Consider the following 14,393-nt stretch of genomic DNA (forward strand, 5'->3'; position numbering starts at 1 on the left):
AACATCAGTGTGAGATTTTGACCTTTTGTTCACACTTCTTAAATGCAGCTCCTGAGATATAGCCTACCTCTTGTCTCAACCTGATCCTAATTTAAGATCGGAAAATGCTCTTTGTCCTCCTTAAATGTAGTCATCATTATTTGTCTGAAATAATCAGCTCTTGAGATAATAGTACAATCCAAAAGAAAACTTCATTGGCTTATGAAGGAGCCTGCACAATTTCAGAAGTTTGTCTCAACTCTGTGTATTTTATCTGCTGTCAGAGTTGAGAAGCCTCTGAGAAGCCTCTGAGCACTGCAGAAGAACTCCTGCTAATGTGTTCTTTTGCTCCTTATTTCTCCTAAGGGGGTTTAGGAGAAACAGATCAGAATTTAGTAGGGGTGTAATGGTACACAAAAATCACGGTTCAGTACGTACCTCGGTACAGAAGTCACGGTTCGCAGTCACGGTTCGTTTTCGTGCCGAACCGAAAGTCGCGTACCGAACGGTTCGACACAAATACATGTACCGTTACGGCCCTAGAATTTAGTCATCTCCAAATAAGAAAGTGATTTATTTCTGATGAGACAAAGAAAAGACTATTGTGAGCATGAATATTTTCCTCTAGGAAGGCAGATATTTAAAAGTAACACAAAAATTACTTTACTTAGTAATTCATTACTTTTAAGTTCAAACTGAATATAAGCACTATAGGCAGCTTTGTTGTAACACCACGTTATAACTAACCCTGCTGTGTGGAAATTTTATCAAGCCAAGCTAACACTTGCTGGTAGTTGGTTACATAGTTCAGAACGGTGCTATGTTTTAGGCAAGAAGACAGTTATTATATGGTTGGATTCGGTAACTAATATAGACAGTAATCGTATGACAAAGAAGTTTATGTAAATCGGCTGAAAATGCTCTTTGGCATTAAAACACGTCCAATCTCTGTGGAATTTCCCCTGTATGACAATAGACTGCCTTCTACTGTATACAGTATACTGGATATGGATAAGTACCCCATATAACCCCGCTTGAAAAAAATCTGACTATCCTTTTAATATCTTGGCTACAATTGTCATGCCGTGAAAATGTGATACAGGCACATCCCTGGCCTAAAACTAACCAGTTGGGATGTAGGACTTAAACCCCTGTCCCCAGTCTCAAAGTGTTAAGGTTGTATATTCAACTATGTAATACTGGTGCATCACAATTCCTGGATCGGAAAAATACATTGCTGGTGAAAATATTCTAGGCTATTATGTAGAATATAAACATATTTTACAGGAGAGAGTGGTGACATCCCATAGTAATCCAAACATGAGCCAAAAACTCTACAACAAGATTAAACCACAGTTATGTTGCTGCAATAAAATGAAATTAGAAATAAATATTGTCAACAACTTCTGTTCCAAGCCTAAGCAACAAGGTTTTTTTCTCCTTCGCCAACCACAGGCACAAGCTTCCACCCCCTGCTCCCTCATTTTATATCAATTTTTAAACTGAGACCTTCTTCGCTTTTTAAATGGAGCCTCCAAAGCCCATCTGCAGAGTAAAGTATGATGGTGGGCAGTTACTCACCTAAATTGGCCTGAATGTGTGGCTTAATGCTGGAAGCTGTAATGGGATTGTCTGACTCAATGTCTGATACTGAGAAAAGACATTTCAGCCACAGCTGGAGGTAGACGCTGGGCCAGCTGTGATGGATGTTTTCAAGTGTACGCCTTCATCTCGCCTCGGAGGGCACACGTTATTGCCAATGAAAAGCTTAAGGATAAAATGGTTATGGATTAAAAATGGTTATCTCTAACATTTGGACAGCCATGGAGAACAGAGTCGGAGATTTTTATAGTCATTCTAAAGTGACATACACTTGGCTTAATTTTCTAGAGGCTGCAATGTCCATTACCCCACAGTATACAAAAGCCTTAGGGTAGTTAGACATGAGGGTGGCACTACAGGGAAGGTCAGCAAAATCATTAGGATCCATTCCCATACTGTGAATATATAGCCAAATATATATTAACTCTCACAAAAATAAATAAAACATGAGTACCAACATGACCTGTAAGCATAAAACAGCATTATCAGATAACTCAGTCGTGTAATTATTAAGTTATTGTGCTGCAGATGTTGAGCCGAGCAGCAGGTAAATCTAGGTAAAAAAAAAGCTCTGATCTCATATCACACGACCTGTTAATACCCACCTCATGTCAAGAAGGTGAGATGGGAGATAAAGGAGAAAAAGATTTTTCAAAGACTTTGAAACTTTGGTTGTGAAGTAAAGACGGAGCTGTGGTGGAGGGGTGGAGAAGGAGAGAGTTTGTCCTCAATCTGCAGTTTGATCAGACAGAATCTCAAAAATGTTAAAGAGATTTTGAAGTGGTCAGAATGTGCACTCAAACTTTACGGTTTGCAGACTTTAAGTATTGTTGTTACAACTTTCACATCACAAAGTTCAGTGTAGCTCTTGTCCTACTTCTACGGAGGCACATTTCTATCAGCAAGATTTTTAAAAAAGGAAAAACTGAACGGCAATGACAAATAGTAAAATAAAATTATTAGATAGTGAGAAAACTTAATGAGGTAGGGAATCAAAATTATAAGATACTACATCACATACACAGATACTGAATCAAATATTTGTCATAATAAGTCAAAGGTTTGACAGGGAGTTAGTTACAATAAATAATTTTTATTCTATTTCAAAGATATATAACAGAAATACACCATACTACTGCAAAATTGTGAGCCAGTCAAAAATTTTACTTCTAAATGTATAGAGTGTAATTATGTGCCGCTAGGGTTGTCTCAATCAAAACAATAATAAAAGATGGAGCAATGCTGTCGTTGCAGTCATTTTCTCCCAGTAAGAATTCAGTGCTCACTGTTTTTTTTTTTTTTGTTTTTTTGTTTTTTTTACGATTTTTACCTGGAGCTGAATTATCCAGAGATGTCTCTTTAACAAACAGACCAAGTGATTTTAACCAGTAAAAACATTGGGAAAAATAGTTAAGAATCAGTGTTTTTCAAATGCTGTTTGATATATCAGAGGCTGGAGCTTAGCTGCCACTAACAATTGTCCAACTTGTTTCTCTGAAAATTTAAGATCCAGACCTCTGCTGACCTTCATTCTGTTAAAACATCTTACAACCAAGATTTGTAGTGTACAATAAAATATATGGCTTAAAACTGAATAAAAAGTCAATTTATGACAGCCTCTTGCAGAAAACTACAACCGTGATGCATGCACAAAGAGGATATGATGCCACTGTCAGGCAACAAGGACCAAATGACACAGGCTGTGTCTGGGATTAAAATGACAGATTTCTCTGGGTTTTAACATCGTTGGAAACGTTTGGGATAATGTAAGAACACAACATATAATACATAACACTGGTCTTTTTATCAATTGATATAGTGGTGTTTAATTTCTAAGCATTCAAAAATTCAAATACTAATATCTCCTATTTTCCTTTATATTATATCACAGATATTATTATTGTCATTATCTTGACACTAAAGGTCAAATTTTTGATTTATCTCACAATTTTTAGTGTATTTTATATTTATCATCCCAAACTTTTCACCAGTTTATCCTGGTAGAAATTGGCCTCCATACATTAACATTAAACAAACAAGGACAGCATGTTGATTAGCTGTAAAACACTTTTAATCTGTAAACTTTTGTATGTCTCACAGTTTTTGCACAAATAATGAGATGAAGACACAATTTAGTACAATAACGAGAGCTACTTTCCAGAAGTTCAACCATTCAGCCTGTCTGCGCTCCTGTCTTCCTGGTGCACAGACAAGTAGACATCAAGCAGACAGACAGGCTATGAAAAGGAGATAAAACAGGCACACAAAGAAACACCAAACTCCCGTGTGAAGCTGAGGAGATGTCGGCTCTCTCCCTCAGAGACACGATGTCTCCTCAAAGACACTTTTCATCTTAAACTGTATTTACTTCAATCCCTCCTCAGGATCAATAACCCCGCCCCCTCCATCCTCACCTCCTATCGTTGTAAATCTCTCCATATTTGCCTTCGACCCAGAAACAGAGACAGACACTGCTGATGTGACCCCCGGCAGGCGTTTCACACCTCCTCTCCTGCTTGTCTGGTAAATATATCCACCTCTCTGAGCAGACGCTCCCCCCACAGCCCCCCCATCCCTCTCTGACAAACCCCCCGAGGGTGAGCCAGGCACCGTGAAACTCTCTTTTATGGCTTTCTCCACTGTGGATGTGTAACCTTTGCTTCAGCTCTGTACTGCTGCAGCTCATTGTGTTTTTCCACAAAATGTTTTTTTCTGGGATTCAGCTCAGTTTGGATTCAGTCTGACAGCAGCGTACTGAGAAGTCGTACCAACACATTTGGTTCTGCTTCATTTTGAAATGAAGCTGGCAGGAATTTCTACACCACATTTACAGACACTCAGTCGCACAAGGTCAGTATCACTGTGATAGTAAAGCACTTGGACTGAAAGATACAAACTCAAAGTCTGAAGCCAGTCGAGTGCCCCCCTTAAGGTCATGATGTTCCTCTCCAGAATGTTTGGAGAGAAAAATGAAAAAACAAAACAAACCAGCATGGTCCTGCATATTCTTCGTTCACTCATGAGCAGATCACAACAAGGTGTAGGTTAATGATCGTTAAGATATAATCCTCCAGTCAATCTGAACTGAGTTGAATACAGCAGGGAGGTGGGGCCTTGTTTATTCTTTATGAAATTTGCTCAGTAGTACATGAACCCAAAAAAGGTTCGACTACCTGGGTATAAAATTACCCAGATGTTCCCTATCATGGGGCCCATAGGGCAGGTACAATATGAAATGATTTAATTATTCAGTGCCTCTGAACTTTTGAAATGTGTTCAGACTGTATGGATCAAATTCTGATTGTGAAATGAATCATCTCACAAGGAGTGTGATGCTCAAAAAATATTATCTGGACATCTGTTTCAGAATGTAAGTCTATCAGTCACTATGTAAACTATGTAAAATCAGCTTCAAAGCTTGGCACACTTCCTAGGGGCTTAGTTAAAAAGCTAGTGACAAGGCCCTCCTCAAAGGGACAATAGGCTAACACTGGGCTCCCAGGAGCACAGCTCAGCCTTGCTTCCAATTTTTACCGATAGCCAATTGCAGTTTCTTATACTTGTAAAACTTTCCTAGAGCCGAGAAAAACTATTTAAAAATCTGTAGTGTCATCGGAATGTAAAGCCTATGAGCCCAGTGGGAACTTGAGGAGGGGGGGCGGCAGTGGAAGAAACACCACTGCACATATTCAGTGGGCCACATACTGCGGAAGTAACCCCAAAAGCTAAAACAGGTAAAGCACAGCAGATGAGGACTTTTTCTTTGTAGGAGAAGAATTGCTGTAATGAAAGTTTTTAGAGTTTGTCTTTATTGTTCTCAGTTGGAATCCTAAGGTGTTTCATGCTGTTTACGGCAAAGCAGAATATGATTCTACAGTTTGAAATAAATCTTTATTCTCAGCAGGGGCCCAAGAGGCAAACTGTCTCTGCCCAGTGTTTATAGGTAAAAAATAGAAATCTAATTTCACTCTCTCTATGCTCTTAAGTGAAGATGCTCCTTTTTTCTTTGGGCTTTAGGAAGAAGGACTCTTGATTTATAGTCTTATGGAATCAAATTCACTTTCTGAAGGAAGGATTTACCAGTGGACTGAAGGGGGGAAAGAAAGTTGGTCTTTTCCAACTGCAGGAACTTTTCTAGGAACCCAGAAACCTCCAAATACCCCTTTTCCACCAAATTATTTCTGTTTCTTGAGCCGGTTCCGTTCAGGATTCTTGGTGGTATCCAGCGAACCAGGCCACGTTTCCACCAGTTTTGAGTAGAACCATTGTAATCAAGGATGCGTCACCAACAGAAGGTGTTGCACAGTGCACAATGGAAGTAAACAGTAGTAGAAAGGTGGCAGATTGCAGTGATTACTTGTGAGCTGTTATTTTTCAAAGATATTTGTTTTTATCAAAAAAAAAAAACAAGCATGGACCAACTATTAATAATAAAAAGATGTAGAGACTATTACATGCAGAACTCTATCTTCTTTTTCCAATCTGTAGAATATGACACACCCACTGATGTGATGATGTCATTATGGTTTGCACTTGTAGTCCATTTCTTGGTATCAGCAGGAATACAAGTTTTGCAGTTCCGAACCGATGTTCTGGGGGTTTTTGTGTGTGTGTGTGTGTGTTGTTGTTTTTTTGTTTGTTTGTTTGTTTGTTTGTTTGTTTGTTTTTTGGGGGTCGAAATGCTCCCAACAGTTTAAATGAGGTGCACGACCTGGAATGGAACCAGTTCCATATTGGTGTCAAGTAAATTTTCCAACGGGACTTGTCAACATCACATCTGACATTGTCTTCTTGTTTGCCAGTTAGGATGGGGCATTATTTGTTTTGTCCTAACTAATCAGTAGTTGCAGACAAAAATCCACCTCACAAGCATAATTTTCGGATTCAGATTCACAGTCCTGTCTATAAAGGTTTGGAAGGTTAGGACTTAATTCCAATATAGACTTTAACATGCAGAGAGGCGTGGCTGTCCCAATGAGCACAATGACAGCATCAGTTGTTCAAATGCCTAAACAATCTACCAGACAAAGACTACAAGTAGCCATGTGAATTAGAACTTGCCTGAGTCAGGAGTGGAGGAAGAAGTAGCATGATGTTAGAGTGCCACAGAATCTCTTAAAGATGTTGTCTTGCTGAATGGATCTGTCATCTGTCTCATTGCATCTTTGCAGCGGCAACAGCCATGGCCGGATGCATTATGTTTTCAGGTTGTCCATCCATCCCATTCTTGTGAACACACTATTGAGAGGGAATTTCTTCAAATTTGGTACAAACGCTCACTTTGGACTCAATGATGAACGGATTAGATTTTGGTGGCTAAAGGTCAAGGTCTCTGTGACCTTGCCTGTCTCACTCTTGTAAACATAATATCTCAAGAATGCCATCAGGGAATTTCCTCAAATTTGGCAGAAACATCCACTTAGACTCAAGGATGAACTGATTCGGATTTGGTGGTTAAAGGTCAAAGATCAAGGTTACTGTGACCTTTCGTCTGTCCCAATCTTGCAAATGTGATATCTCAACAAGGCCTTTAGGGAATTTTCTCACATTTGGCACAAACTTTCACTCAACAATGAATTACTATTTGGTAGTTGAGGGTCAAATGTCAAGGTTACTGTGACCTCACCAAAAACGTTTTGGTTTTTTTTGTGTTGCTTTTTTTTCCGCCATAACTCAAGAATTCATACACTAATTATGACAAAAATTCACACCAGTGTTTAATAAAATAAAATGATAAAGTGATGAAATTTGATATCCAAAAAGCTTTACTGTGACATTATGATGTTCTTCAAAAACACATTTCTGGTTATTATTCGACGTCATAAGTCAGGACCAGAAGGGGGAAACTTTGCTCAGATACTGAGTTGGTGACTCTAATTGTTGGTGTCTACCTTGAAACTGATTGTATAGATCTTTTGTGCTGTCTGCTTTAAGATATATACAAAGCATCCATGTTTAAGAATTTGTAGTTTCTTTGCAGCAACATCCATATGTGAAGCACTGTCTACTGTCATGGATACACATGAGTTTGGACAGACATCAATGAAAACTATAACTTGACTGGCCTGCAGAGGCATACCACCGCTAGGCAATAATTCTAGTTTTGACATCACTGTTTGTTTCCTGTTTCCTACCAACAGTCAACATTGTAATATTTTCACCATGACCACCATCTTTTTCTAACTTTAGTAGTTCTTGTTCTTAAACTTATTCAGACCTTAAACCAAAGAGATGGCAGATCAGAAAACACTTTTAAGTTTCCCAAAAGAAATGAAAAACACCATATTTTGCCGTTATGTTTCGAAGACTTTTTTATGACAAGTGTTTTATGTTATCTTTTATGTTGGGCTTAAGGACAATGGATGCTGTTCTGTTGGTGAAGTTGTCCTTTCTTTGACAGGTTGCTGTGAAGACTTTTGAAGTAAAAGGCAGTTTAAATCCTACTGTTTCATGCATGTTCTCTGGTGTGATAGGCTGCTTTCGAGACTGTTCCAGGTGTTTCGTTTCGCGGGGAGTAGAATGGATATATATTGATCAGGAAGTGATGAAGGACAGTGCAGGAAAAGAGGGAGGGGATTGTGGGTAGCAAAAGCCTAAGGATGTGTTCAGACATCACAAGGCTGAACAGGGAATCAGAGAGAAAAAAAAAACTAGACATCCCTCTTTTGTCTCCTATTTTTCCTTGTAGTTATTGTTTCTCTTCCACTCTCTGTCTCGCTTTGTAAAGAGGCATCTTTGAATTTCACTTCCTGAATTGTATTTGTTACTCGGACAGAAAGCAGCCGAATGTATTTATTGATTTATTTCCTTGTTCATTCATTTGTTTGTTCTGTTGCTTGGTTGTTTGTTCTCCGCTGTGTTTCGTCAATTTGTTTTCTTGTGGATATTTGGCCATGTTATCCTTTGTTTTTATTTTTGTTCTAGTTATTTAGTGAAAGCATGAATGGAGTTATGGACATTTTGACAAATGTATCATTCCATGTATAAATTGATTAGTTGAATGGATGATAGAATAGATGAATGGATTCTAAATGAACAATGTGAATTGGAACAGGATGGATGGATGGAGGCTCATGCCTCAGATATGTTTCCTGTTCAATAGTTCAGTAGTATGTGTTATATAGCAGTCAGTGTTCACATGGACTTCAACTGAAATAGAAGTTTTCTAGAAACAAGTCTTAAATATTGTAAATATGATCTAAATATATACGGACAGTGACCAAATGACCCAGGAATAAATAGTCCCAGTTTTTGGGCAGGTGACGCTCAATTGTAACAATTGGGAATTTGAAATCAAGGGTTTTAATTTAAAAAAAAAAAAAAAGACCAAAAGAAAGATGATTGATTATGTTCACACATTCTGTTTCTAAAATCATTGATTACACTTACAAGTTTTGTGTCTAAAATCATCAATACTCTTATTTTTTCTTACCTAGGTGCAAGCCTTCCGAAGCCCCAGGTAAAGACGGCCTCTCTGGGTCAGGCTGGTAAGGCTCGATCCCCTCTGCTGCCTGTCTCAGTCCCCACAGCGCCAGACTTACCAGAAGAGGGAGGAACAAAACCCGCAGAGGATTCAGCTGCCAGTGTAAGTCTGCATGGAGAGCATGTTGTTGTTGGAATTGTTGTTGATTTAGTTTTACACCACAGGTACATCACAAGGACCAAGTCAGACATTACACTGTTGAATTCGGTTTTACATGTAATGTTTATTTCAGTTTGTAGAGGTTTCCAAAATTGAAGCAAGCAAAATATAACTTGCCAAAGCTTGTTTAAAGGATGCCTAATATTTCTTTTACATAAATTAAAATCTAACATTATTTTTAGGATCACAGGTTAAAATTCACTGATTTCAATTTTCTTCCTTGTGTGTTCTTGTGTATTTACTGTGTGATACATTTGTAGAAGCATCAAAATGATTCAGAGCACATCATGTTTGTTAAAGATTGTTTTCCTTTTACTGTAGCTGTTGCCATGGAAAACACAAAACAGAAACAGCTGTTAGAACTAATTGGTTTTATCAGTTGTCTTTGAGCTTGTGTTGTATTAACAACAGACCAGATGCTCTCAAGGTTCTCTACTCATATAAATGTTAAAATGTTCCACAGAAACTGTCTTAAAATCCATCAGGGCTTCCTCAGTAATATGCAGAGTGTGTACAAACTTCACATGGCCCCTAAAAATGGGGTCATTGCTGTGAATTTGGAGGAACTCAAATCAATGTTCAGGAGCCATTAGAGCAAAGATGGATACACAGCTGCTTTGTGTTAAAGGTCTTTCCTGGCATTTTTTAGTTTTTATATACATATTTTTCCCTGAAATTTTTCATATCTGTGATCCACAAACATGACTTTTATTTTCCATTTTAGACTCTCTGGAGGATTAACTACTGCAAACCTGAATATTTTACATACTAATTAATTCACCAATTAAAAGGCAATAGCAGTAGCCATAACTGCAGTAAAAGAAATAGAATTTTCAGTTGTATTAATAGTAGTATAGTACTAGCAGCTGCTGGAGCAGTAATAATTCAGTGAGCCAGTCCACACTGAATGGATAAAGATGTATGGTGTTGATATTTGCTGTCCAGGCTCTGACCTCGTCTTTTCCCAAGAGGAAACACCAAGCTCAGCACAGCAGGAAGTAGGAGGTGATGATAATAACTTTGCCCCTAGGGGGATGTTGAGTCAGAGTCTGCGGGTGGATGCTGATGGCGGTGGGGCTTTTGATATGCTGTATGAACAGCAACAGCAGCAGCAGAAAATGATGGCATAGCTTTCAGATGAGTGGTGTGGTAGCAAAAAAAGTGAGTGAGTGCACTGACGGCTGTAGCACACGGCCATTTGAAATGGGTTTGTTGGATATAAACTAAGCACAAAAAGTAAGGAAATTTGTGTTTGGTAGATTATTTCTTTGTTGTAACAATGCTTCTTGGCAATAAATCTTATACCAGTGGAAAACCTGTTTATTCCCCCTTTAAATGGTGCCACATTTGTAAGGGACATGCATTTGTGGGATGAGCAGCAGAGCTGAGTATGTGGGTTGTGCACATGAAAAATTTGCCAAATCTTCTCTGCCAATGCCAAACAACCTTTTCTTTGCTGTTGTTATCCATTCTTGTTTTGAGCCTTTGGAATAGTGGATACTTTTACCCTTTCACACATCTGATCAAGAATTATTATCAAGATATGCAGAGTGTAGAATAGGGCTGCACGATATATCATTTGAACATTGCCATCATGATATGCACATGTGCGATAGTCACATCACAGGACATGCGATGTTTTCTCTTTTAGAGCGTGTAAACTTTTGTTTTGTTTCAGAAAAGCAGCTCTGAAGAAAGCTCTTTGCTCCGCTCCGCTCGCCTCTCTGAGCAGCAGCCCCTCCCCCTCTCATGCACACACTGCAGTCACACACTGAAAATGAGCGACATGCAAGAGGGAGAAACAGGAAAGGAGGATTTATGCCTGTTATACACTACACAACTTTTCTGCCCATTATGAAAATCACTACGTCACATTATACGATTGTGGAGCCCTAAAATCGTGCCGTGACTTGGCCGACAGACATGACACACTACACAATGGTACTCACCAATTATCCCCGGTCGTCTTTCACGGCGTGTAATCACCTAAAAAGCCCCAGCAGGTGGCAGGAGCTACGCATAAAGTACCGTATACAAACAAGCAAGTCACTGAATCCTCCATAACAAGTTCCTACAAATGTTTCACAATAAAAGCCTGTTTAGAAAATGGAGGGATTCTCTCAGCCAAGGTTATATGGGGCTTTTAATTTGAAACAAATTCAAGAGGTATTGAGTTGGAAATGACGGCGCGATGCATTAACTTTATCAAGGCAACGGGAGCGGATATAAAGTAAAAATATAAAGAGACAAAGGGATTAATAAATATCGGCCCGTTTATAATGTAGTCTGTTTCAAATGAAGCTGGTAGCCTCTGCAGTTGTGGTGAGTAAAAGCCCTGCCACTATTTTTTTTAAATTTTCTTACTTTAAGTCATCTGGTGAAAATTCTTGTATTTTTTAACATTGCAATATATATTGCAAAAAAAAAAAAAAAAAAAATCGCCATGTCAGTTTTTTCCAATATCATGCAGCCCTAGTGTAGGACATTACATTTGAAGAATGTATTTGTCAGTGCTCTCTAATGAACAAACTGTTATGGAGAAACTGTTTCTAAATGACATCAAACATATTTTTGGTATTTCTGTTCTAAACCTGGAGTATATTGACCTAGTCGATTTATCGATCCCTCCTTCAAACTGAAATGAAGGACTCAGCTGAGGAGTTGGATGCTGTCATTTATAGCTCTGTAGTGTAGCAGGTGTCAGATGCAGTACCAGGATTCATAGTAAAACTGTCTGTAAATATCCAGTAAAGAGGAAAGATGGTAAACAGGCCCAGAAAATACAAAACAAGAAGAGGGGGGAAAGCAGGTGGAGGATAGAAGAGACAGTCTGAGAGTACAGAGAGTTGGGAGGAAGAAGATATAAACACACAAACCCACCCTCACACACCTGCTCAGCTTTGTCACTACACCTGTTTCCTTCCTTTCAGTGTGCTGGTGGCCTTTTAGCTGGAGAATAAAATCGAGTTCATTAGTGACTGAGACTGTGGAGAGGAAGAGAGGGGGAAGAAAAGGAAGACAGGGTAAGAGTATTAAGGAGGAAGAGAGAAGAGGGGAGGGGAGTAAAGGACAATGAAGGAGGGAAGGAAGGAAGGAAGAAAAGGTGATGGGAAAGGAACACGGATGATAAGAGGATGGGTATAGAAGACAGCAGAAAGATTAGATGGAAGGGAAGTGAGGAGGAAGAGACAAGAGGGAAGAAGAGGAAAGGTTAAGAAGAAGAACAGCAGAAAGAGGAGAACTGATGAGGACAGGGAAATAAGAGGAGGAGGAGAAATGGAATTAGAGGACAAGAAAGAGGGATACAGGAGGAGAAGAGACAAATACAAGGCAGGATAAGAAAAAGATAGGAGGGGAAAACAAAAAAAAAACACAGGAAATGGTGAGAAAGGAAAGATGCAGACTGGAAATATGAAAAAGAAAACAAGATTGGGAAGAGAGAAGCAAAGGAGAGGAAGGAGGGGGAGCCACAGGATGACAAGCAGAGAGATAAACGACAGAAAATGATGTGGAGGGATGCCGGACGTTGGGACTTGTTAAATATTCATATGTGACTCAATGACAATAGGACAGGAGGAGGCGTCGCCACGGCAACAAGAAGAGGAGAGAGCAAGAGAGGAGTGAAAAGGAGATAAAACAAGGAGAGCAGAGAAGAGGACAAATGAAGAAGGAGAGGAGAAAATGGAGGAGGAGAGAAAAAGAAGATACAAGGAGGAGAGGAGGAGGTGTGTGGGGGGCAAAACAAGGAGTGGAGAGCTATGAGTGAGGAAGAAGGGGAAAAAGATAGAGGAGCAAGAGGTGTCGCCGTAGCAACAGGAAGAGAGAGAGGGATGCTTCAAGAGGAAGAAGGATGGAGGAAAAGAGCAGGAAAGAGATGAGATGAGAAGAGTGGAAGGACAGGAGGAGAGGGCAGCCTGGAAGAGAGGGATGCTCCAGAAAGAACAGATGAGGAAGCGGAAGAGGAGAGAGAAAAGAAGATATGAAGATGAGAGGGTAGAGGAGAGGCGAAAAAGGGGGAAGCGAGAGAGATACAGAAGATGAGAGGCAGCGAGACAAAGAAAATCAGGAGAGGAGCAATGAAACTGATCAGGAGGAGTGGAGAAAATGAGATGAAAGATGGTTGGGGGGGGGTAAAGGTCAACAGGTCTTTCTCTTCATCTGCTGTTCTATCTTTGTAATTGATCTAGTCTTTTCCCATCAGCCCTCTGGCCTATCTATCACACACAGACACACACACACACATACACACACACACACACACACACACACACACAGCTAGTTAATAGACTGTGAAACACAGTGTGAGTGAAAAAAAAAAGTATAACACGATGCTGCTTTTAATATTATGTTGTTACAACAGTGACATATTTTAAAGAAGGGCAGCAGCAGAGGGTGATTTGGATAAGATTTCAGATTTCCCTGCCCTGCCTGTGGCACTCGAGCCAAAGGGTTCCTACTGAAGATGTGAATCTTTAAAAATGGCTAACAAACATTTTATCTCAGTAATTTCCTAAAACAGGTGACCACTGTAGTTTTTAGCAAATGTTAGGGGAGCCTAAGGGTAAGGGCAATTATGTAGGTAACTTGTATCTGCATTCTTATTAACAGTCATCAGTTGTTTTTACAAGCAATGTTAGAGTCGCAATATTGATTAAAACACGAGAAGGAAAATGTTACATCTGCACCCACATGCAGGGGCCATTGTAAGAGTACATGTACATGTAATACCTTTACACAGGCCAGGAGGGTCAAAGGGTGCAGATTACCCCGGCCTAAGGCCAATTGTTCTGCACACAATTTGACCAGCATGTGATTAAAGTAGCATTCTTTTCTGTTTGATTTGATCTTATGATTTAATACCTGAAGTAATTTCTTCAGTCAATGTTTGTGTTTACTTTTCTGTAATGATTCTTTTTTTTATATGATAAATTGGATTATAATTGCATGAAGTATAACATTTTATGTAGTGATATGCACAGTGATTTGATCCCTGCCACTCTTTGGAAAATGTTGTCCCCCTGCCCATATTAACAGCTGACCTGCCTTCATATAAATACCAAGGACCACAATTAACTCCCAAGAATCTCATTAAAGTTAAAGCAATTTGATATCCATTGAACATTCAATTCCAGTTTAATTAAAACTCAGTTATTGACCTTATAATTAAAGA

The 14,393-nt window shown here is 39.2% G+C and overlaps 1 protein-coding gene across 1 annotated transcript in view; it reads left to right on the forward strand.

Annotated features, from left to right (window-relative positions):
- dcc (DCC netrin 1 receptor) overlaps nucleotides 1-14,393 on the forward strand; it is a 397,984-nt gene that overhangs the window by 358,017 nt on the left and 25,574 nt on the right. Inside the window, exon 28 of the mRNA XM_049603936.1 lies at nucleotides 9,018-9,166. Coding sequence (XP_049459893.1) covers nucleotides 9,018-9,166 — 149 coding nt within the window. The remainder of the gene's footprint in view (nucleotides 1-9,017; nucleotides 9,167-14,393) is intronic.

Source organism: Epinephelus fuscoguttatus, linkage group LG18, assembly GCF_011397635.1.
Source record: "Epinephelus fuscoguttatus linkage group LG18, E.fuscoguttatus.final_Chr_v1".
In the NCBI taxonomy this organism is placed as follows: domain Eukaryota; kingdom Metazoa; phylum Chordata; class Actinopteri; order Perciformes; family Serranidae; genus Epinephelus; species Epinephelus fuscoguttatus.